Here is a 26,565-nt window from a genome sequence, read left to right on the forward strand (position 1 = left end):
AACTCCACCCTCGGGCAGCCATTATGGGCCAAAGGGTTCCAGTATAAAGCTCAGACCTGCTTCCCCAGATAGTAGCTCTGCCATTGAGCTGAGCTGGTGCAACATGCCGCCTCATCATCAACCACCGTGTTGTACCAGCTGGTTAACTGTGCATGACGTTATTACAGGAATTCAGACACCCCTGATGCGTGGTTCAGCTCATGATCGCATAACTAAGCTTGGAATTTCAGGCTACAATCCAAATTTCATTTTGACCCACATCACATAAAAACTGACAAATCGAACGATTTCAGCGAAGATTTTAATAGACGCCTGTGCTCAGAGGCCCTTCATTTAAAATGTCATATTTGGACGACTCTGCTCCGAGAGCTATTAAGCAGAAATGTGTTCGTCTATAAAAGAGCTCTTCTGTGTGTGATTGCCATTTAATAGCCGGCCATACGTTCACGCTTCAGTCTCGCTTTAATGTTGCGGAGCACTGGGGGACTGTCAGCGAGTGAGGGGAGAGACCCCAAGGCCTGAAAACATCTCATCCAAATTACTGTCATCTTCCAAAGCACTGCGTCGGGGGGATGAGATGAAATGTTGTCATTATGTTGCTGTGGTGGAGCTCATCGCCTGCATATTCAGCATATACAGAGATACGGCACGACAAGACTAAAATCATACAAGCACAAATGTATTACAGCAATAAGCCTAGTTTAATATATAACCAATCAAAATTAAGTCTAAAAAAAATCAGACAAATTTTATGTTTGATCAAATAAAAGTTGGAAGAACTATCTGACTCACTTGTATTAAACTGAATTAAATGTTTTAACTAGAAACTTTTGAAGAAATTTGGAATGGCGCCAGTACAGCTACTGGCCAAAATTCCAACATATGTCAATTTTTTCCATTTAAGCTAAGATGAAAAAAGTTGATGTTTAGATGTGAGAACTGTTACAGATGTGCGAAAACAAACAGGATAAAATAAATGTTAAAGCTGGTGACATTGGCAAACTCTTTTTCAGCACTCTTAATAGGAGAAATTGACAGAAATGCAGACCAAAATGTAAGACTTGAACAAACAGTCACTGTTCAAAAGCTGTAAGCCATATTAAAAAAGAATAAAATCCAGAATTTTAAGTGGCAAGTGTCTAGCTATCACATATTATTTAATGCATCCAAAGCGTTTTGTGTCTTAGATATGGCAAGTTAAAAAGACTTTCAGTTTTGAAGAAAAGGTTCTGGGCTTGGCTGCAGTGAAAGCCAATCAGAGTTTGGGTGTGTGCATGCTGCACTCTGATGGGATTTGAGAGAAAACCAAGTCTTAAATTAATGAGACACACACTGAGCAAAAGACAACAAAAACACCTACATTTTGATGTATAAACTGCATACAGAGTGTAAGAACTGGGGAAATAAGAGTTTGTTTGCAAAGATCTTTTGACAGTTTAGACCAACAATCTATGACATCATACTCCAAATTGAATATTTTGTGGCACAATTTCTCGAAATAATAAGCCTAAAACTGTGATTATGTACAAGTCGATAAATAAATCAAAATGCTAATTCAGTCATGTGAAGTCCAACTTTATGTGACCAGTTTAAACTTTGTCTGCGATAAAGAGCTCCAAAGAAGAGTTTTCTCACTAGCCATAATTCTCATTTTGGTAAAATTTTACTGTTGCCTATGGGGAAATGTTATGCAATACTTTTTTTTTGGTCTACATTGCACAATGTACTGCTACCAAAAGTCACAGTATACTATTCCTAACAGAACTGCACATTTTGATGCATTTTTTAAGTCAGTTTTTTCAAAGCTGTGGGAGAAGATGCAAATGAAAAAATGATGGAAATAAAAAATTATTTGGACAGATAGTGATAAAGGCACTTCAATTATGCACTGCCAATCGTAATGGGGCATATTAGCATACCGGTAGCTTATTTCCTTAGAATAAAAACAAGGACTTTGTGACACGCAAAGCTAATCTAAATTCAAAAAGAGAGTGGTAAGACAAGATATCAGTTGCAATCTAAAAATAACCCAGCATAAGGTAAATTCTCTCAATGACAAAGTGGCACAAACAAGTGCTCTTGTGCTGTTCTGACACATAAAAAACACCAATGAGAATGAAAAGCAGAAACAGAGAAACATGCTAAAAGTTTTTTTTTTTTTTTTGCCAGGAGTCACTGGTGCTTTTCATTTAATACGTACAGTCACATCAACGGCCCGTTAAGAGAGTGTAACCACGGCAACAGCCACCAGGATTATATCAAATGGAAATGCACAAAAGGTGTGAATACGCTTTGTTTAAACCGGGGCTAATGCGGTCTTACTGTAAAAGAAAAAAGGAGAGAAGAAAATGAAGTCAGAGAAGCAAAGAAGTATTGAAAATTAAAATACACTATTCATATAATTAGACTAGAATTTGTGAGGAAAGCAAAGTGTGATTTTGCAGTTGTATTTTTGTGATTAATTTTAATGCACAAATCTGGTCCGCACAAAGAAAATCAATCATACATTAAAACCTGAAGGTCAAATTTTAGTTTTAGCTCATTTTACTTTCATTCAAATAAACTTTAAAGTTTCAGCACAGGACTTGTGTTTAAGGGTCTTTCACAAAATAGTTATTTGAAATGGCAGTATGGACCAGTCTGTCTTTATGCTGCCTCACTATAGAGCTGGCTACATCCCGCATAGACATGAGCGTTCAGAAATGAAGCAAGCTTTGTGGAACCAAAAGAAGCGTGGAGCAGAACTCAGCTGCGTTGAAGTGAAGTGCAACGCATTAAATGTGTGAAGAATATCTCCCTTAAATCCTTTTGAAAATATGTTAAATTAACTTAGTGATTCTCTTTATGGGTAACTGTTTTTTTAAAACTAAATGCACTAAATGCGAATGCGATGTGAATCATCATAAACCTTTTCCTCTGTAATAAACCTGTTTGTTGTTTAATTGGGTGGTCGCATGAACCATCAGCTGATCACAATATTGCGCTGCAAAGCTGGCTTACAGTTTACTGTTAATCTTGTGAGGTGTCTTTTGAAAGAGCCTTTAAGCTCATATGGTCTACAGTACTCTATGCAGCCAGTAATAACTTGTGCTAGATTCAAGATCAGAATAACATTTTGTGCAAAACCTAAATGAATCAAAAATCTGTAGCTCTGATCATAACTAACTAGCAACAAATAAAGTATTTTACGTGGAATTAGGTTTTGTTAAAACCAATTCCTGCTTGCGTCTCGTTTGCCGTTTCTCAATGCTTAGTAATAGACTTTGCACATTTTCCTCAAAATTCTTAAAATGTTGATAAGTTGTCTTTCCGAAAACGAATGAATGAACGTCTGTTCCAAGTTAGTCTTTGTTGTTGTGAGGAAAGCGAAGACAAGTGGATTTAAGATCAACTATTATGCAGATTAGTCAAGCTTTTCTAAATTTTGCTGGCCAAGATAGCAGGATCACAAGCAACATCATAAGACTAAAGAAACAAGTTTTGTTCTGAAAGCTCTTAGAAAGACATTTGTTAACAGCAGCCAGCAAAAGTGTTTTCTCTGTGGTTTTAAATCTAATATTTTGCAGTAAATTAGATTTTAATCCTCATTCTTTATTACTATTCCAGGAACTAATGGTATATAATGGGGGTAAAGTTATAGCTACGACAATCATCATTATGTCTTGTTTGGTGGTATTCCTTTGGTCAGTCTTTCTAAGCAATTGTAAAATAAACTGTAGTCAGATCTCTGTTACAAGCTAAATAATATGACACTGAACATTAGAACACGGTTGTCTGTTTTAAGTTTCATACACGCTTCTTGAAGGATTGTCTGGTTCCATAGTGAATTATTTTACACACCACCTCTTATGGCTTCAAATTAGGGGCCAGAGGGACACTTGAAATCTGGTGGTAGAGGAATTAACCCATGGCCTGCTCTTTACAGGTTTTAAAAATAAATAGATTGATTCAGATCACTTCTAGGTAGCAAACATTGAGGTCTTTTTAGGTTTTGTTCCAAGTATTTGAACCCATTTGCTCCAAAGAAACAGAACCTCTTTTTTCTCTACTTCCATGAATTTCTTATGTCTGTCCGTCTGTCTCACAGGCACACACATAGTTTGAGAAAATCTCTAATATCCCAGAAGGAGGGGGCAAGGCTCTTTCTGAGTCATCCGATTGTAAGCAGAACATTAAAAAACAGTCAAATGCCATTTTCACAGCTGCATTAACAACACACTTTACTAACCCCCTGCAACCTTTACAAATCCATCTTTATCCAATTTTTGGAGCTTAAGAGCCAAATCCATGCAGGTCAAGCTGTATGCTTAAAGTGTGGCTCCCTGTATGCTGCAGTAAAATGACTGTTCTTACCTTAGAAGTACAACTGTTGGATTATATCAGAAAATTTTGGAATAAAATAAAGCGACAACACAGTTGCAGCAGTAAATGTTAGGCTTTTAGACTTTTCAAATTAAGACCAAATATACTGAGCTTTACTTCAGAGATATATTCCTAAAAATTTATAGCTGTACTTTTGTTTAATTTTTGCAATAAATGTAAAAAACAAATAAATTGTTCAAAAATCATGAATCACCTCAAAAATCTTTGATCACCAACAATAATGACATTAATGATCCATGTCAGTCAGATTTAGCACAGCACCACCTGAAAGGTCTAAATCTGCAAATTTTCATATCATAGTCAGCACTTTGACTTCCTTTTCTGAGCTGCATCACTTTGAGTTTCTTAGAAATCACACGCAAATTTTTGCAAGAGTAAAATTTTCAGTTGCGAAGTGCGTAGAGAAGTAAAAGTGGGTCATAATGTACAAAGAGGAAAGTGGAACTACAACAAAACACTTGAATCTTTAAACTGTAATGTGTTTCAAGGTATGCTGCATTTCTTTCCAGTAAGAGATAAATGAAATGATGTTCCAAGTACAAAGAATTATGGAGCTTTTCAAAGTTATGTAAGTTTTCTTTTTTTTAAACCATGTTTGTCAAGGCTGTCAAACACAAGAAATCACTGTTTTAGATTTAAAATGATTAGCTTCAGACTTCTTCAACAGGAAAAAAACATGTTAAAGGGGGTTGTTATATAGTTTGATTTGGCATAAAATGGTCTCATCAGAGCTCTGTGAAAACCTGCAGCCACACAAATGCTGCTGGGAGAATTAATACATTATTGATTAGGTCGGAGTGAAGTCAAAAAAACCAAAGGCTTAACACATTAAAATCAAGATGGGGAAGTTGAAGGAATGTTGGTTAACACATATGAGCCTGATTATACGTTACTCAGCAGCTGACAGCCAAACTACTAAAGGCCAACGGATGACGAGCATCAAAACAGCTGCTTTTTTATTGTAGCATTTCCATTTTAATGGCCCTGTCTGGGATCAAAATCATAAAGAAATGGATCAGGAGGACTCAAAGATTGCAGACAAGAAAAATTTCATTCTTCCAACCAGGTTGGTGATGTCAAAGGTTCAAGCAAAAATCCCCAGTATTTCCTCCTCCCAGTTACCTTCAGGTACCACCAGGTAGCTGGGCCATTCCTAAGCCAACCCTGAGATATAATCCCTCCAGCAAGTCCTGGGTGCGCCCTAAGGCACCCTCCTGGTGGAACATGTCCAAAACTCCTCCCTCAAAAGTCATTCAGAGAGAATCCTTACCAGAAGTCCAAACCACCTAAACAAGTTCTTTTTGATACAAAGGAGGAGCAACTCTAATCTGAGCTCCCTTTAGATAGATGAGCTCCTCACCCTATCCCCAGAGGTAAATTCAGCCACTCTGCAAAGAAAGCTCATGTCAGTGTTATTCTTTTGGTCACTACTCATAGGTCAAGAGCATTGGTGAGTAGATCAACAGAGATCAACAGGATTGCCGTTCATCATGTCTCCACAACAGACCAGCACAGCATCTATGTCACTTCAGACCCGCCGACTAGTCTCCTGCTCAATTCTACCCAACTGTGAACAAGACCTCAAAATACTTCAGCTCCTCCACTTGGGGCAGTAACTTATTCCCAACGTGGAGGAGAGAATCCACTATTTTCCAGTTGAGGTTCATGGCCTCAGACTTGGAGGAGCTCATCTTCATCCCCACTGGGTCACACTTGTGCTCTAGCTCATGCTGGAGTTCCTCGTTTGAAGAGGCCAACAGAATCACATCATCTGAAAAAGGCAGTAACAGGATCTGAAGATCAACGTTAATATGATTATAAATGAAAAAGATTCTTTGCTCAGGAGAAGTTCTTTAGGTTTAGGTTGCAGGAGTCAACACAGGACTAATGTCCGAACGGTGCTGAGAGATTTTAAACTTTATTCTATTATGGTTTAAGTAATTGTTAGTTTAAAAAGCTCAAAGTTTGTCTAACAGTCCAAATTTAATTTGCATTTGACTTTTGATCAAAGTATGAACTGTATTATAGTTAGGATTTATGTAAAGAGATATAGTTCTTGAAGTAAATTAATCTGCTGCATCAAAAGCATGTCATCAATCAAACAAGATATTTTTCAAGTAAATAGCTTTTAAACAAAGAAAGAAAAAAAAACATCAGAAACTTATTAAAGCCCCCAGAGGCCAGGGTTTGTGTGGTCAGGTGCATGGTGCAGTGAGATATTTCCTGTTTGTGAGGGGGAAGAGATGTGAATGACACATCTGAGACAAAAAGTACAATTCCTAATTTAGAGAGGTTCTGAAACTTTAAATCAATACAGAAAAGAACAAATATGGGATAAAAAAAATCCAAAACAAAAAACCCCAAAACAATATTAATCATTTATTCTCATCAGTGCACTAAGACTTTACTGGTAATAATAAAGTTGTTTCCTAATTGACAGTACAGACAGTAAGAAAATGAATGTTGCAAAGTCATTGTCTCACTTACAGCCTACAGACTTGAGTTTAGCATTATTGTAATTAACACTTCTGTTTAGTTAAAACCATGATGTAAACATGGTGAATGGACATAATGCTGTATATTGATTAGCAGTCAACCAAAACACAGACAAAACTTAAGGTACTCTTCTTTTTTTTTTAAAGATTTGGCTCTAGATTTAACCACAAATTTGTTGGAATTGAGCACATAATCTCATTGGGAAAGTATTTCTTGAGATTATTAAGCAAAACGTAGGGTCATATTTTTTTTTATTAAGTCACATATACTTTATGAGTAGCCCCCTGCTGGCTCCCAGCAAGAATGCAGGTTAAAGACTTTTCCCTCACTTTTAAAGACCAAAAGGCCACGATCATCTTCTACATAAAGTCTGTGATTCTACCTTACATCATTTAGGACAGACTGACACCAGATCAGGTCTTGAAACGAATCATATTGTCCACTTTAAGGCAAGTGAAATAGTCAGTTTTGGGTTTGACCATTCTGGGCCTTCAAAACATGGTAAACTACACTGGAAGGTGATTATTGCAGATAAAAAGAGCTACATTCACTGTAAAGAAAAATAAGTAAATTAAATATAAAACATTAACAAAAAAGCCCCACTATTAAACTAAATATCTTAATTTTAGTACATACACATTTAAAATATTCATAAAATTCAAAAAGGCAAAGTTTAAAGTTTAAAATATGGAAAACATTGTTCAGTACTAGTTTTTAAAAGGGGGGGTTTCCTGTAACTTACAAAGACAACTAAAAAGTCTGGGTGTGAATCAGCTCTAGTTATTACATCATGAAATATTCTTGCTATAAAGACTCCACCCTGCAGCGTTTTTCCATTTTAACACCATGTGTGCGTGTTTAAGTGTCATCTATTTATTGGAGCACACTATGTGATACATGCAGTGAGAAAAAAAAATCTTATTTCTGATTCATGCTCTGGTTTATGTCAGTATGAAACCTGAGGACATTTGTTCTTTGACCTCATCTCACCGTTCTGTATCAGGGATTAAGTGACAAAACATTTTGTAATTAAAGAGGTGAACATTTGATTGTCTGTCTTCATCACGACTAGACGATGGTTTAGTAATAAGCTTGGATAAATTTGGCAGCTGATGCACAATCATAAACCTTTTTTCTGTTGATTAAAGACGTCTGTCGACCCTCTGGAGTCAATCAGCTCAACTTCCTGCTCGTTTCTGACCAGACCGTTTCTTAAGATGCAATTCTGCCAAATCTATTTCCCTCTTCAGCTTGTTCTGTTTTTAATTCCCTCTTTTGTTCCCCTCCGCTTTTTTGTTTTTTTGCAACACTCCATGGTTTCAGTCTGCATGGCAACACTCGCAACATGACACTTCCATAACCTAAGAAGTGAACGAAGAGAGAGGCGACAGAGCACAGACCCCCCCATCCCCCTAAGTTCATTAGCTCTTATCCTTTCCTCTCCCTTCAGTGTAAGTTCTTGCGTAAACACAGATATTTTCTAAAATGAAACTGCTGTCGGTTCTTTATTCTGCATGTTTTAAATGTGACCTATTTCCCCACCAAACTCCATTTAGAAAACAGTCTTGAGGAGAGTGGAAGAGTTAACTTTCCTTTTTAGGCAGCCGAACTACCTCTTAGCATTTCAAACATCTCGTATTATGTTGATGCCACATTTATAAGTCTATGTGTAATTTTCAGTCATCGCCAAAGGCAAAGGCAAAAATGGTTTGGCCCACATCTGTGTGTGTGTGTTCATTTGTCTGTAGTGTTTGCTAAATATCTCAGATTTCAATGAAACTCTCAGGATGTACTGTATGTACATGTACGAGTGATTAAAGTTTGGAGTCAACCACATTCCCGGCCAACTGACATAAGCCAACAAAAAAATGGCTAGAACTCAGCCAATTTTACAGATAAAGATACAATTTTCCGTGGTAGTAGCTTAGAGTCATCCTCAACAAATACACAAGATCTCCCAGTATCACATGAGACTGAGCCTTTACAAGGTTGGACCAAAACAGGTCTTAGCCTAAAACTATGACGAGAAAGGCGCCGAGCAATATGCATCCCTGTAAGTAATGCGAGGTCTTTAAGCATAATTGTATTTAGAGTGATTTTACTCATATAAAATTTAGGAAAATTATCAATAAACAAAGTAGACTGCGTGTGGAGTGATGATTTTATGTACAGATTGACTCTTGTGCTGCAAAGCTTCAGTTTGACCCATTGGCGGGACCCTCAAAAATAAAAATAACTTCTTTAAATAAAAATAAAAAACTCACTATGATTTAAAACTCCTTTTGTCTTTTTTTGGCTTCAGTTCCAGCATCCATCAGTCACACATACAAAGAGATTATTTCCTTGTTATTACCCCCCTCCCATTTTCACTGGGCAGAGTGCCAATGTTTTCCTTCCTTCCGCCGATGCTCACCTCTCATCCCCCCTCCATCCTCCACCCTTCACTCCTCTCAGAAATCTACGCAGGAAGAAGAGATGGAGAAATCTGTAGCTGATATGGCATTGCAGGGAAAAGGTGAAGGATGGAGTTGGTTTCACACTTTGTCTGTCTCTTACGGCAGAACGACGGCTGGGTGTCACGAGGGGAAACTGTGCTTCATGAATTGAGCAGCAGTACGCTCGAGAATAAGACGATAACAAAGTAAAGCACTAAAACACAGCCAGAGGGAATGATTAGAGTTTGTGTGTGTGTGTGTGTGTGTGTGTGTGTGTGTGTGTGTGTGTGTACAGAGATGGCAGAAGGAATGCCACGCTCCAGGTGGTGCATTATTAAACAGATTTGTCACGTTGGACCAGTAGTGTTAACTGTGTGTGTGTGTGTGTGTTTCTGCAGAGACCGGCACACAGACAGTGGAGCAGGTAAAGCTGAGACACACAAGTCAGAGTTAAAATGAAATAAATGAAGAAACATCACAGAGAATAACAGAAAAAGAGTTAAGGAAAAGGCACAAAATGTGTGTGAGGCAAAGTTAAAGGAAAAGCAGAATTTGACAGATTTCTTTCTTCTGAACATTTTACAAAGAGGCACAAAAAGAGGGAAAAAGAAAAACAACGTAGATGAAACAAGATGAAATAGGAAAAAGTTAAGCAAAAAAACAGGCAAATTCAGAAAAAGAAAAAAGTTCCAACCATTTAAATATGTACATTTTGTACATTTAGTCTGATCTGATGCTATTTCTATTTTAAAATGTCATACTTTACCAATTCAAATTTTAAAAATTTTGTAGCCAGTTTTAGCTTTCAAGTACAAATATTTGCTATAAATTAAGTAAAAAATAAAAAAGTTTGGACAGTGATTAGGCTTTTGTCTTTATGTTTGAAAATCCATCACAAAACAAGACCCAGTCCTTATAGAAAGATGGATAACAAGAAACAAGTTTTTTTTTTTTTCAAAACTAGATTCATGATCGTAATGATAGCTGCAAATCTTCTCTAATAAAGCATGATGTTATATAAAACTGTTTTTTTTGTTGCAGAGTAAAAATCTGTCTGCTTTGGGGCTTAGCAAATCTTTGACAACGTTTGAACTGTATATACAGCATATGATCCATGATCTGCACTTTCATAATGTCTTTTTAAATGTTGATAATTTCATAAATTTAGTGTTTACGATTCATATGTTGCTGCCATGCTAGAAGCTGAAACTGGGAGTTAGTTGAAGTTTCCATCTTTCATGAACAATGAAATCGACAAGCGTGCTGCATATTTGAGAAGTTTATTTTTAGAATGTCACCTTTTTTTGCCTCCTTTCAGAACACTGAATGGAGGAAAAGTCTCTAAACAAATGTTTTTCCATGTCCTATTTTATTTTTCATCCTGACCTTGATCAGAACCCCAAATCAAAGTTTCATCAAGGAATTTAAAAACTTCACATGTCAAAGTAAAGACTTATACGTCCTCACAACATGAGCAAAACTTTTTACACAAAAAGCACTGCGTTCACATGTGTTCCCGTCGTGTAAGAAATCCCTGCGGCAGCTGTTGACGAGGACGATGTTCGTTGGATGTGGAGAAAGTTAAAAATAAATAAATATTTAAAAAGCAGCTCCTGTCTGTGCCATGACAGGCAACAAGACTTGTTTTAGTCAAAAATAACATTAAAGAGGCGCGCAATGTCCTCTGTGAGTTTGAAGCCTGCGGTGGGTCTAATCTTTACTTTTGGAAGAAATCAAACAAGTCGAAGGCAGAAACAGGCAGCAGGATGCAGAGGATAGAACACAGAGTCTGTGTACGACTCTCATGCACACACCGTAACCTGCGAACACGCTCTTTCTGAGGCTGAGAGTGATTCAGCACTGCGACTGAAGCGTTTTGGTAAAAGCAGAACAATAGCCACTCATTCCCCTTTGAAGAGGAGGAGAGAAAAAACAAAAAACATCTTATGTGTTCGGATGTGTCCGTTTTATTGGCTCATATTTTTTGTTCTTAAAGCAACATTTAAAACAACCTAAAAATGGTCTTTTCGCCACAAACTACTCCAGTACAGATAAAAAAAAAAAGGACAATTAGCTTCCTAAATGTCAAAGATTTCCTGCTCTTGAAACTGTAGTAATGACTCATTTTTACTTTCCTCGCTGCCAAACTGGTTGAGAATAAAAGCTCATTTGCAGCCAGTACACTCAGGGGTCATTAGGCCTTTAAAAAATATCAGGCTTTTATAAAATTTATTCAGATTTTGTAAAAAGCAGCAAGATAATCAAACCTATCAGAGTTAAGATTATGGTTTATTTCTGGAAAGTATTCCAGTAAAATGCAGAGAATATTTGTGCTTTTCCAACTAAAAGTGACTGATAATGAATTTCCTTCTTTCTTTTGCTCCGCTTTCCTTCAAATCCCAACTCTCTCTGGCTTCTGAAGACTCCTCTTTAGTCATCTGTCCTCCGTCTCTTGTGTTTCATGAAGCACACTTGTCTCAGCTGTGTAATTATCTCTTTCTTGATTCCAAAGAGTTCAGAGGAACTCAGTCCTCCCTTTCTTTCTCCGTCTGCCCGCCCCGTCCGCCTCCGTCACTCACACTCTGAATGCTGTATTGTTCTTCGCTCCTACAAAAGGTTTGACTGACAGCTGTGGGAAGCAGAGAGGGAACTGTGAGCCCGCCTTTTTTTCCTGAGCTCCGCACTTAAGCGGAGTCGTTAGGCAAAAAAGTCCAAGCTAAGGTTCTGGTTTAACCTTACGCAGCATTTTGGGGGGGATTTTATGCCTTAAAAGTGGCAAGAAAGTAAAAGAAAAAGTAGTTAATTTTTGAGATTATAGCTGAATTTTTGCATCTAGAATTCCACGAACAACGGAATGCAACAAGGATCCACTGCTTTGTCATTTGAGGTGATTCCTCCGATTCTACGCTACAAAAAGCCTCGAAAATAACTCATCGGAACGTCGGGTGACGAAGTTGGCGTCATCATTCATCATGCGTCAAATTCAGCCTCGAGCACCAGCACCCGGGGAACAAATGAGAGCAGAACGCTGCCCTCATCTCAGTGGAGCAGAATAACTCTGCCAACAACGGCAGCGCTAAAACAAAGACCACGGAAGAAGTTCGTCAAATTTAACATGTTAAATTTGAATTAATTATAAAAATGCTCTTTCAGTAAAAACACTTGCATCCTTGCCCATCATTTCTGGGTCTTTTCCATCATTCAAAGAAATAAATACTCCAGATAAAGCTGCTTCAATTGGACAATATCAGCAACTACAAAACGTTTCAATGATCACCTTTAATTAAAACAAGTAGAATTCCGACTGGTGGAAAGGTCTGGCTCAGAGCTGGAGCACACTCTTTCTCTTTCTCTCACTCTCCCTCACACACACACACACACTATCAGAGGGGATTTAAAGATTCAAACAGTGGTCTCGGTAATTAGGCAGATGGATTTGCGCCTCTCGTCTCGGTCCGGCGGGACATAAAGCCACGCATAATGCAAGAGGACAAACTCTTTAAGTGGATTAATTAAAACCAACACAAAGAGGTCAAAGGTCAAGACCCCCCAATGTCCCCACTGTCCAACTACTTTCCTTTCGGTCCCCGCTGTCTTTTTTTGGAGCGTGCTGCAGGATGACAGTGACCCTGAAGGGAGGGGTGGGAGGGAGCGACGAGGGTGGAGGTTTTCTTTCCCAAACTTGACCTTTGGATCGGCCGATTAGTTAAAGAAATGACAGAATGAAACTCGTTCTCATCCGGGCTGCGCGGCTGAACGCCTGCTGTTTTGCCTGATTTCTAACGTCGGTGCACAGCTCTCCCAGGAGTTTGTTTTTACACACGTGTGACAAAGAGCAGACAGTGAAATCTGGGGAGCGGACACGCCCCGATGATGATCACTTCTCCAATATTACATTCAAATGAAACCTAATTTAACAGGACGTGCATATACAGATTAACTGTGCTAATTTGCATTTCTTGCTGAATGACGCCTCTTGACTGTTTTTCTTCATGCAAAAGCAGTAAGTTTAGGTTTGAGCTGCATTACTTTGTTAGAATTGAGGAAAAAACAAGCTTCAGATTTGTCGTTTCACTGTTGTTCCACAGAGATTTGACAAGAAACGTAAAAGCAACCCTTTGTGTGTGTGTGCTGGAGGAGAACCTCATTAGTGAAAAAAACAAGAACGCCGCCGAGGTGCTTCATAATCAGATGATTGAGAAGTGGGCGTGAGAGCTTCTTTGCGAGTTTTATTTGTCTTTTTTGTGTATGTGTGTGACTGTGACCCAGAGAGAGAGTGAGCGATGGGCCGACGGTGAGCTGGTCTTTATTAAAACGCATCGTCTTTGGAGAGGGACAGCTGCCTCTAATCTGAGGGAGAAAGAGAGAGAGAGGAGGAAATAAAAAAAAAGGTTTAATAAAATGAAGATAAATACTCCTGTCGCCTCTTGCTCTCCTTCCTCGCTTGCTTTTCTTCAAAGCTTCCGAGAGACGACAGCAATATTTTTAAAACTCTCTCCGAATTTCCTGCAGGCAAATCTTTATTAATATTTGAACCTTAAACCCCTGCGGGCCCTCGCTGACTTTTGCCTTTTCAACCTGTTGAGCAAACATGGCCGCACTGAGACTAATATGCAATTATTAATTAGTTATCTGTGCAGGGGGAAAAATGAAAAGAAGAGGGACATTTAAAGCTATCAAGACATCTGTCCCTGCCAGGTTACAGAAAGTCCCCGGTGAGTTTATTTATGAGTGTGTGTGTGTGTGTGTGTGTGTCCTATTTTCAAATGGTCATCACTGCCTGTTTGGAAATGACATCATTTACTTTACCTCCCCGCCCCGTCCCCGTTTTAGTCTATCAGCAGCTCTTTAAAATATGCCCGCTCTTCTCATTTCCTATTTTGAATTTGTGGATAATGATGGCGGGATGGAGGGCAGCAAGGGAGGGGGATAAAAATGATAAAAGAGCGAAGAGGAAGCATTAAAAGAATAATCTGAGGGTCTTGAGGGTCTTGAGGGTGCTACCCCCCCCCTTTTCGCTGGCTCTAAAATAGAATTTGCGATAGTCCCTGCTGAGAGTGTGTCGAGGGAATAATGACTTATTTATCAAACGGCTGAAATATTCAAGGATAGTGTGTGTGTGTGTGTGTGTAGGGGGTGCTCTTTAAATTCATAGGCTTTTTCTGCTGAGATACTTAATGACAGTGAATGTATTCAGAGTGATTTGCAGGTACCAGATATGTCCTGCCTATGAGTTTAATAGCTGTTTGACAAAAAGGAGGAGCTGGGAAGTGAAGCTGGAGATGTTTGACCTTTGACCTCACGGTGGAGGCTCTGGGAATCAAATCTGCTTCATGAGTTCTGATTCATAAAAGCAGCTCTGGAGGTGAAACTTGATCGTCTTTAAAAGCTAGGAAGAGTCGTTTCAAAATGAATTACTGGAATTTTTCAGCTGAACATTTTGGAGGGACAGCATCAGAACAAGGAGGAGGGGTGTGTGTGTGTGTGTGTGTGTGTGTGTGTGTGTGTGTGTGAGGGAGCAGATTGGGAGGGGGTGGTGGAAGTTCTGGGTGTTGTTGATACTTCATGGCTGAAATGAGACGGGGTTCGGAGATGATCGGGGGTGAAGAAGCGCAGCGGAACGCGCGGGGTCAATGAGATGCACGCGGACACGACAGCTCGCACGCGTCACACTCATGACAGATGGAAAGGGGAAGCGCACAAAGTGGGAAAACAGCGCAGATCTTTCGCCGGAGCGGTGCAAACTGTGCGTAATTACGCACCGCTGCGCCAAATAGCTTCACTCAGAAAGCAGGCTGAGACCTCCTGCCTGCTCTCCCCCGCGCCTCCGCTCCTGTCCCACCCTTATTTCGCTCCAAAAACCACCACCTCCACCCGTCAACCCCCCACGCCACCCTCCCCCTTCTTCAGGCGAGGCTGTCTGTGCAGAAACCTTACCTTAACACGTTCCAGCTTTTCAGAGGGTCCAGGTCTGAAATTATAGAAACCATGGTCGACTGGCAGGGCTGGGGAGGGGGCAGCACCGGGAGAGGGTGGGAAGGTGCAGCGGAACAAAAAGATCGAAAGGGGGGGGAAAAAAGCGGCACAAAGGCTGTAAACTCCGTCTGCGATTGACAACAGCGGTCGACTCGGATGCAAGCTCGTCCTGGTTGTTCAGCGGCTGATGAGGCGCTGTCACAGTTCTTCCTCCTCTCCTTCTCAACCCACCCTCTCTCTCTCTCTCCCTCTCTCTCACACACACACTCCTGCGCGCTCTCTCCGCCCCCCTCTACCAAGCCTGCGCTCAGCAGAAGAGTCTCGGCGCTTCCTCCGCTCCGTCCGTCAGAACCGGGCAGCTGCTGCGGGGAACGCAGCGGTGTTCTCCTGCTCGCATCATGCACCCACTTTCTGATTTAAAATGGCAATTTTTCACCTTTCTTTTACACTATGAATGGCGCGCAGTACAAACACAACCACTTTAAAGTGTTGTTTTGACGCTTTTGGGAGGTTTAATTCCTTAGGGGACGATGTGTTTGATGCAGATCATTTAAAAAATAGCTGTTATAATGATGTCACTTAAGTTTGCACTGTAAAAATAACTTGAATTTATTCAGTTTACTTGCTGCTTCCACTGAGTTACGTCACCATCAAGTATCAAGCTTTAAATACACACAGGTGGTAAAGGAAAATATCTGAATTAAGTAAATTTACAAATATGAGATTGCTAATGTTATTTTCAAGATTTTACCAAAACAGCTACATAAAATGATCCTAGCTTAAAACTCTGGTATGAATGGTGGCAGGCGATATGCATTCCTTCAAGTAATGCTAGGCCTTCACTATTAAAAGTTTTACCTCAATTTTAATCTAGCCAACTAAACCCCCTTAGTAGTTTATATTACAGTTTGTACAGAAAATACTAACCCTATCCTTCCCAAAATGACACCTGAAGAACATGTTTTTAAGATGTATTTGCAGTTGTCACTAAATAAATCTAAACGATTAAACCAACTGAAAATATTTAGGTCCCACCTTTTGTTTATCATGTTTAAGTTTGGCACCAGTGAGCTCATTCACAGTGAGCTAACTGCTCTGTTAACCGTTTAAGGCATCAACACAAACCCTGCAGAACATTTCTGCAACCCCCCACCCCCCATCAGCGCTGACTTCCTGTCTGACACCACCACATCCTGTTGATAACTGTTTTTTTTTTTTTTTTGCTTCTCTCCTCCCCTTGACGTGGCAGCAGACGCATCATCTTTGGTGAAAGAATGACAAGGCAACAGCCAAATCCCACCTATTCTGAGCTCTATTTGCTTGTCGAGGTGGGGCGAAAGGAAAGAGAGAGAGAGAAAAACTACAAAAAAACAAAAAACAGAGGCCTCGAAAAACAGAACAAGTGTCAGAGCTGTGTTTCAGATAATTGTCCGGGATGACAGAACAGAGAGCGTCTGGAAGTCACAGCCGCTGTGGTTACAGCACAGGCAGTCAGTTAACGGTCAGGTTGTGACAAGAAAACGACAACGGGTTCAAATTTGGACTCTGCTCGATGTGCTTTGCAGTCAGATGATCGATAAAGGCTTCCTCGCAAGTAATTTCCAGTGCAGTAATGCAAGTTTACATGAATATAAATGGGGAATTTGAGCTGATCCTTGAATACACTAGGTAACAGTAATGCAATGTTACAGACCGGCTCTCAGCATCAGCAGCCACAATGCACTGGCTTAAAATAGACTCGATTGGACATCTGCTTCACAGAAGAGCAAGAGGAGGAGGAGGTGGAGAATAGTGATAGCTGACAGCGTCGCTCGCTCCTTCTCCTCAGTCTCTAATTCTGTTGCTTGTGCTCATCCAGGAACGAAGGCTTGTGCAAATGTGCACACACGCAGCAGAGAGATCAAACAGAGTTCAGCTCTCGTCTCTACAGTTATAACTTTTGAGTGTTAATCACAATGGCAGCCACAGCGCCTCCTAACAGTAAGTGTTGCATTTAAATGCATGGGTTAAAAAAGGGAGACCACAGAGTACGAACTAATTATAATCTTTACAACTCGTAGCTCTTTATGAATCCATACCTCCCCCACCCTACCAAACTGCATTAGATATTGATCTTTGAAAAATGGAATACCTTAAGCATTCTTTCCTTGATTTGCCCAATTTTATTTAGATGTTTTTGTTCTAATTTTTTTGTTCCTTTTTTTCCTGTTTAAATTTAGTATCAGAACTTGTTTCAAAATTAAAGAGAAGCATTTCTTAATGGAATGCATATTACCCAAGGCCTTGGATTCTAAAGTTCTGAACCAAGATCTTGCACAATCTGTTAGCACTTGACATATGTAAAGGGAATGAGTCACAGCTACTACCACACCACGTTTTATGTCAGTATCTGTAAAACTGATAGAGCTGTAGCTATTCTTGTGTTTGCTAATGTTCAATAGTTGTTGCAGCCGTTTTGAAAGAGTTTGGCTTCAGAAGTTAGTCTGTTGTAGATGTACATCCAATGATTGCTTTATGAAAGTTTCATTAACATCTGCCCAGTGGTTTATGGAATATTTTGCTAACATACACACACACACAGGCAATTACAGGATCATGTCATTGCAGGTCAGTGATAATGATAAAGCTTGTGTATTCGTGTTCACCTTCGCAGAGTCATTAGGGACATGAGTGTTTGATCCACATGCATTTTGTGGATCTGGAGAAGGCTTGTGAATGTGTTCCCTGAGACATTTAGCTAGGGGTGCTGTGGGAGTATGGGGTACTGAAGTCACTTTTAAAGGCTATGTGGTCCCTGCATAACCACAGTATGATCTGTGTAAGCATCCCCGGCACAAAGTCAAGCTTGAGCCTGGTACAAAATCGACTTTTCCAGGGCTGTTCCTTGTCTCCAATCTTTGTTGTGGTGTTCATGGACAGACACCTTAGGTTCTCATATCTGGCCTTTGAAGATGAAATGGTCTTGCTGGCACCTTTAAGCCAGGACTTTGATTTGACTGAAGTGTTCAAGGTGACAGTCACATCCTTTTAAGTCTGAGGCCATGGTTCTCAACCGAAAAAAAGTTGAATGCTCCCTCAGGGTTGGGAAAGAGTCTTTGCCTCAAGTGTAGGAGTTGTGGTTCTAGTAGACCACGTATTTGGATGTCTTGTTCTCTTCTGGGACTGAGAGAAAGACTGACGTATTGGAGACTTATCTGTAGTAATGAGGGTGTTTGTCTGGTCTGTCATGGTAAAGGAGCAGGTGAGCTGAGCTGAAAAACTCAATTTACTAGTCCAACTACAATCTACAATTCAACCTTTGCCTTTGGTGATGAGATAAGGATCATGACTATAAGAAAAAGACTCCAGATACAAGAAGCTGAAATGTGCTTCATTCATAGGGTAGTCGGCTCAGCCTTAGAGATTGTGGGAGGAGTTCCATCAGTCTATAGTAGCTTGCAGTAGAGTCACTAATGCTTTGCATCAAAAGGAGACATCTGAGGTGGTTTAGGCATTTAAACAGAATGTTGACTGGGTGCCTTCCGTTGGTGGTTTTTGTTTCTCCCCTCCTTGGAGAAGTCCCTGAGGCTGACCCACAAGTTGCTGGACAGATTATGTATCCTCTCTGGCCTGAGAATGCCTAGGGATCCCCCAGGAGGAGCTAAACAGTGTCACTGAGGAGAAGGACGTCTGGGTTTCCCTTCTGGACCTGTTGCCTCCGTGACCCAACCACGGATAAGCAGCAGAAACTGGGTCAATGAAAAAAATAGTTTTAAAATGATAAGAATCAGATGCCTCAAGTAGTGAAAGAGCTGAAACTGGAATAATTTGAATGTGAATTTAAAGTTTGAAGTAAAAAACGCTCAACCTCACAGTTATTTTAAAAGACTGAAAAACTACTATGAATGAAAGGTAAAACACTCCACAAGTGGAATCGGAAGCTGAAGTGCTTTTCAACATTGACCTGAATACTAAAAGAAAGAAACACAAATTAAACAAATCATCTGAATGAGGATCTTCTAGTGTAGAATAGAACTAGATGAAACAAAAACATTTATGTTGAAGGACATAACAGTTTTGTACTGAATGAATCAAACAAATGATTCAATAAAAAATAGCATAACATTTACCAAACTCATGATTGGTTGCTTAATAAACTGTTCATACAAATATTCCTGATCAAGCACATCACCAAGAAGAAACAAACATATAGTTTAAATTTCTTAGTGATTTATGCTGCGGAAATCAAGTTATAGATGGCAAGGGTCCAGAAAACGATGCATTTACCCTGAAGGAAATTTAGAATCATAAATTACCTAGTTACCATTTTTAAAACAAACTCTTACTATGTGATTTTTTTGAATCCTTTATTTGCTTTACTTTTGGCTTTGAATATGTATGTTAGAAGTGAACTGGGAGGATACAAACGAAATGCACATTAGGTTTGATTGCTTGGCTGTCCTAAGAAGCAGGTCTGGACATCACTTCTATTTTTACTCAACTGTCATAGAAAATGTGCATCAGGTAGGTATCTTTTACCGTATATTAGTTAGAGCACTGCAAAATCCACCATGGTATTTTACCTTAAAATACATGTAAGAGAAATGGCTTAAAATCCTCAGGATCTCAAAATAATAAGAAGGGAAAAAAGTTCTATTATGTTTCTTGATTAAAAATCTGTTGTTTTGCTAATGTCTGCATTAGTTTGTTGCATTTGGACAATGTAGCTGCTTAAACTGTTTAGTGTAACTGAACCTAAAAATCTGTTTTAACTAGGATAAAATGGTTTATTTGTGAAAAACTCAACTGATTTAAGTAAAACGTTACTTGAAATCTGAATGTCCATTTTAAAATAATTGATATAACTGTCTTTATACAGCAGAAAACTGTCCTGGTATGATGAATATTTATGACTCATCTTCAAGCTGCACAAAAAGATTCAACAAGCCATTTGGCCAAATAAAACCAACAACATATTCAACTTCCTGAAAATATAAACCATTGAAAGGAAAAATCTGATGGACAGATCATAACATTTCAATCAATCTACCCATCTAATTGATATCCAAAGTCAAGTTAATGAACATTACTAATTCCATTAAATGTGAAGTTTGAGTTTTACATTTCCTTTCAAATGTTTTGAACCAATAATCTCATTTTATCATGACAACTTCAATAGTGTTCAAACCAACATAAAAAAGCTGGATAAAACTTCTGTACAGTAAGTGTATAAACGTTTTCATCATAAAATGATAAAACTATAAGAAAGGAGGCAAAATCTAAGACAGTTGTCTTTTTAAAACAGAAAAAAACCCAAGGAAATTTTGCCCTTTGAAATTAATGTGCATACTACTGCCAAACAAACTCCTTTAACCGTGGTGCCCTCATCCGCTGGCTTGTGTTAACATCTGGGGAAAAACAAAAAAACAGCTTTACCAGGAAAACTGACTTTTTTGCACTGGCAAGATGTTCTGACAGAAAGGGGTATTTGGCAACATTGAATGAGCTTCTCACACAGAAGATTCAGAATGTGAGACATGGTTTCATGAATGGGAGTAAAGCTGATAAAAGAAATTTACCAAAATGGAGGCCTCTGTGTTTTGTTTACAGCATGTTTTAAAGAGGATATGGCGATAAAGCGGAGAACTGAGTCCACATTACCACATCTGACTTATGAAATGGGAAGCTGGAAAAAGTACAAAGCAGTAAATATCAAACATTTTAGAGAATCACCTTTTCCATTTACACATTTATTAATACCTTTCTATTAAGCAGTTGGACAGGTGAAGTGTGCTCATAGTTTGGTCCATCTGAACCAAACATTTGCATTCCTACATGCAGCCCCACTGAATAATTTGGTGAAAGATGGCAAGTGGGAAAGATCTAAGTGACTTTGAAAGAGGGTTGCGAAATGCAAAAGATCTTTGATGTACAATGCCTCTAAAGGCCACTGGCTCCAAAACATCTCAGCCTTCAATAGACTCATATTCAAATAAAGTTAACCTCTCTTATGAATGTCAATGGGGTTTTTCCACAAGTCAAAGCAGAGTCATGACCTAGATTTGCTCTTTCTGGTCAGTATGCAGGTAATTTTTGAAATTAGTTCAATTACAGAAAACTTTAAAAATCTTCAAAAATTACACATTCTGTCCAATTAAGTTTCAAGTATAAGCTAACTTTTGACCCCAAAAAGACAAAAGCTGAACTTAGGCAAAAAAAAAAAAAGAAGTCACATCATATGTGATGTGATACATCCACTCTTCTTGACAAGATGGCAAATCCCATTATTAAACCAGCAGATACTCTTTTAGAGTTTTGATATTCTGTTCTGCCACAGAAACTAATAGAGTAATACAACAAATGTTTTAGAACTAAATAGATCACTGAGATCACTGATGGTCATAGACTTTTTCTAAATCAGACGTTGGAAAACTCTGTTGTGAATTGCTCATTAAACTGCCTTAAACTGCCTTGGCTTGGTAAGCAAACAACTAGTCCAAATGTGGCTAAACCCAAAGTGAACTGTTGCTGACTTAAAACAACTCCAAACACTAAAATTTTAAACTGGTTCATGTGAACACTATTTATTTTTAACCATTATATGGTAAATGGTAAATGGCTTGCACTTATATAGCGCTTTATCTAGTCCAAGGACCCCAAAGCGCTTTACACTACAGTCATTCACCACACAGTCACACACTGATGGTGGTAAGCTACATTGTAGCCACAGCTGCCCTGGGACGGGCTGACAGAAGTGGGGCTGCCATCACACCGGCTCCACCGAGCCCTCTGACCACCACCAGTAGGCAAGGCGGGTGAGACAGCCGGAGCGGGGGCTCGAACCAGCGACCCTCTGATTACAGGACAGACCCCCCCACCGCCACCCTATTATACGTCCGTCAGTTTCAATTTACGCAGTTATTTACATAACATTCTGTGGTTACATGCAGGTACCTCCTGAAGCTGCACCTCCTGAAGATATATTATTTTTCTGCCAAATGTGTAATGGGAAATTGACAGTGATGGTATTGTTTATAAAATAGCATTTGCATGAACCATTATAAAATGTTTGTAGACAGGAGTTGTTTCAAAACAGCAGAAATCTGCTTTAATCTTGTCCACATTTAGATTAGTTGTTACCTCATCTGATAATTGTTCATAATCTTTCCACAGAAACCTGCTTTAAAAGATCTGAACTATAATTTTAATAATGACTAATTCCTCTCAGTGGCCCAATAAACCTTGCCAATAACCAGGTTTTGGCTGACTGCCAATCCACACACAAAGTTTTTGGTGAGAAAAACTGATGTGTTTAAAAGCGCTTCCCAAAGTGGACATTTTTGAAAAACGTGTGAGATGAAAATAAAGGCCCTTTTAAAAAATGATATATCAGCCTATTTCCCACAAGCCCGCTAAAACTTTGTGTTCAAAAAAACCAAAGCAAGAATTAAATAATTCTGCTTTATTCTGATCCTGTTGCCAATAAACGTTGTGTTGAAATGGTTAATAACTTGGAAACCATAAATGATATTTAAGAAAAACAAGAGCACCACCAATGGTACGTAATACACCTGTCAGTAAATTGTCAGAATAATCTGATGGGGTGAAAGGTTAATTTCACTGACAATGACATTACCCATGGTACAAATCAACAAACGGCTCAATTGAAGGACATGTAAAAACATGAAACTGCAGCTAATAGGTGCAATGTGAAGAACTTACTAAATGACTACCAGCCTATTCAAACCATTTCATAATCAGAGTAGTAGACTTCACAAGTACAACTCAACATATTTTTTTTTCGACAAAAGTGGTTTTCTATCCTAAACATTTGTAGATTTATAAGACAGACAACTTACTGTGTACCATCTTAAGGATGGACAAATAGGCACAATCTAGGGAAAAAAGGTTTCTATCTTACTCTGATGTCAACCTGGAGCATAGACAAGGTTTTAATAAAGAGGTTACCTGTGACCTTAACCCCATGATCTTACAATCAATAGGGATCATCCTTGACCCATGAGGTGTCCAGCTGTGCAGTATCACATTTCTATGTTAAAATGTTATTAATTTAGAGCTTTAACAAGAAATTGTCCACAGACCGATGGATGGATGATGCCATACCTGGACAGGCACATATTAAAAATAAAAAAACCAAAACACCATTCAGCCAAGCTAAGCACATTTTCTGTATTTTGATAAGTCATTAATGTGGATGATGTTTGTACCTATTTGTATGGCATTAATACGTCACCCCATATGAAAAAAAAACATTGAGTAATATTATGAAAATGTATTGGTTATAAGAATCAATATCACTTTGTTTATTTTTTAGGTGAAATGTTGCATATTGTTGATGCTTTCAAATATATGTATATAAAAAAAAGCTGTCCTTATGTTTAAACGCTGTTCTAGCAGCATGCATTGACCTAGTTTTTCTTCAATGCTCTCGCATGTCAAAAACTACTAATATAACATTGTTGTCTTAGTAAAGGATCACAGTTTAATTATATTGGTTGGATTCTATAAATAAAGCATTTCAGATTATGTAAAACAAAGTCAAAAAAGAAATTGATTTGATGAGCAATACCTCCCTATGCAGATTTTCAGAATAAAATGCAAGCATGGTTTTAATGTATGGGACTAAAATTGTTTCCATTTTATTTTATTAGTGTTTGATTGTATTTACAGACAAAAAAAAGTGCATTGAACTCAGTTTGCACTGTGTTTCAAATCGATAAACCCGATATTGAAGATTATCCTCCCCCTCCTAACCCCTAACAGACCTTTATTGGTACATATGAACACATTCAACTGTATTTAAGGTTATAATTCATCATGTACAAAGACAGAGCCAAACAATATCAGCATGAGAAACACCTTGTACATCCCCCAGTGTCTGACAAAAATCAGGCACATGTAAGGACAAGCCGTGAGGTTTATGTCATCATGCACATGCAATGTGCATTTCAAATCCAAAGTCAGGGTATTTTTTTAACCACCCACTGAATACAGATTCCCCTTTTACCTCGAACCATTTAAAAGGGATGCTAGAGATGAGATGAAAAGGGAAAAAGCAGGAGACACAAGGATGTGGATGAAATAAGTATAGGGGGATTATTTCATAAACGACAGAATTTTCCTTTCTTTGTAAGTCATTTGATCCTGTCAAATATGCCTAAAGCCATACGCCCACATGCTCATTGTTTGAAAAAAAAAAAAAAAAAATGAATCGCTCCTCTTTCAAACAATAAGTGGAGTGGTTGGCTATGCGTCTCCACAACAGCGCTTTGGAAAAAGAAAGGCAAATGAGATTTAAATCGGGGACCAAAGTGGCACAAACACGCCCAGGAGAACCGCCCACCAAGCTTGTTTGTTTGCTTGTCCCGCGCCGCAATCAGTGCGCTAAATTGCAGACTGCCTTCGTGTGTTGTGTTTACCTCCAGGACAGCCGATGTCGATGCAGAACAAACAGAGGCTCCTTTTCCCATCTGGACCCTTTATATCTTTAAGAGCATCTGAACTAATCTCCATTTAAACCAGGAAAAAAAACTTCTGTGCTCCAACACAAACTGTTTTTATTTGTTTTTCATTTTAATATACTGTTCTTTAATAAACAATGGTTATTTTGTTAAAGTTGTATCATTTTTTGTCATTTCCGGTGTTAGTACAGTAATACAGAGCTCACCGGTGAAGATAGAGGGAAAGGAGTTTATTTTTTGAAGCCTTGTTCTACAACACTGAGTGTGACAATTTACACAGCTTACATATCATGATATGAAAGCATAATATACACCTGCACTGTATTGTGTCATATTGCATTGTATTGTACTATGCTGTCTTTTGTTAAAATGTATTGTGTTGTACTGCACCGTATCATATTGTATCATGTCATTGTATAAAATATTGTTTTGTATGGTCATATTATGTTCTAACATGTAGTATACCACACACTGTATTGTGTTGTTAGTATCATATGCTTTCATCTATTTTCGTGTTGTACTGTTGGATTGTGGTAAACTGTATTGTATCATATTGTGTTACATCATACTGCACCATGTCATATTGTATTGTACTATTTATCATATGACTTGCAAACATGTGAGGAAAGCAGAAATAATGTTTTCAGTAAATTTCTTTAATTTCAACATTGCGAAAGAAAATATGTTGCAGTAATATTCCCTCACACTGGATTTTTTGATTTTATTTTATCCCACTTCCTGGTAATTTAAAACCTGTGTTACTCAATGCTGTGTTACTCACATTAAGTAGGTTGCAGGTTCACAACCCAGATATGGCCCTTCTGTGTGGAGTTTACATGTTATCCCTGTGCATGCATGAGTTTTCTCCTACAGACTGAAAACATGCCTTTTAGGTTAATTGGTAACTAAATTGTCACTAGAGTGTGAATGGTTGTCTTTTTTGTTTGCCTCTATGTGGTCCTGTGATGGACTGGCAACCTGTCCAGGGTGTACCCCTCCCCTCTCTCCCAATGGCTGCTGGAAATAGTCACCATGTGACCATACACAGAGAAGCAGGTAAATAAAATGAATGAATAGATGGTGTTACTCACAATCTTTCAAGCATCTGTGGATCATTTACTTGATTACTCTGAAATCTGTTACCTGTAAGAATTTGAGAATTTAATTGTGACATCTTTTATTAGAATGTGCATCTTTTAAAATATCAATTCAATCTCTTCCTCACTTTAGGCCATTAATAATATATCCTGATCAGTCTTTAGTGCAAACTGCTACTAGCGGTTTTTTTTTAATTTATTTTTATTTTTTTTAAATCAGACAAAGTTTCAATGTTGTATCTGACTTTTCAAACAGCCAGTAAAGTCACCAGAACACATTCTTTTGAAATGTATTTATATTCTTAATGAAAAGCTTTAAAATAAGCCAACATGTGTCATTTCCCATGTGTTGCTTTATGCATTACCTTGTGTGTATTCTGGATATAGAGTGAATGTGACTAGTTGAGGTGAAGTGGTGAGTCATGCTGAAAAAATATAGAAAGTTAAACTGCATGTAACTACAGTCTCTGGTTTGGCAGATATAAAGTCTGCAGTGATACTGTTGATATCAACAAGTAAATCACAAATATTTAAATGCAGTTCCTTAAAATTCAGAAACTAGACTCATTCCACTGAATTTCACAGTTTCTTTTTGATTTCTAATATTTGTCAAATTATTCGGGTTTTTTTTGTTGTTTTTTTGTTTATCCAAACCTGGCAGTCCTGTCTGCGTCTTTATTTATTTGTTTTTTGGAGGACTGACAAACGATGTGCTCA

The 26,565-nt window shown here is 38.5% G+C and overlaps 1 protein-coding gene across 1 annotated transcript in view; it reads right to left on the minus strand.

The window, feature by feature from the left end:
* The window catches only part of celf2 (cugbp, Elav-like family member 2), a 247,913-nt gene extending 232,394 nt beyond the window's left edge, over positions 1-15,519 (minus strand). The window contains exon 1 of the mRNA XM_037981133.1: positions 15,252-15,519. Coding sequence (XP_037837061.1) covers positions 15,252-15,304 — 53 coding nt within the window. The 5' untranslated portion in view covers positions 15,305-15,519. The remainder of the gene's footprint in view (positions 1-15,251) is intronic.
* Between the last annotated feature and the right edge of the window lie 11,046 nt (positions 15,520-26,565).

Source organism: Kryptolebias marmoratus, linkage group LG18 (genome assembly GCF_001649575.2).
Source record: "Kryptolebias marmoratus isolate JLee-2015 linkage group LG18, ASM164957v2, whole genome shotgun sequence".
NCBI lineage: Eukaryota > Metazoa > Chordata > Actinopteri > Cyprinodontiformes > Rivulidae > Kryptolebias > Kryptolebias marmoratus.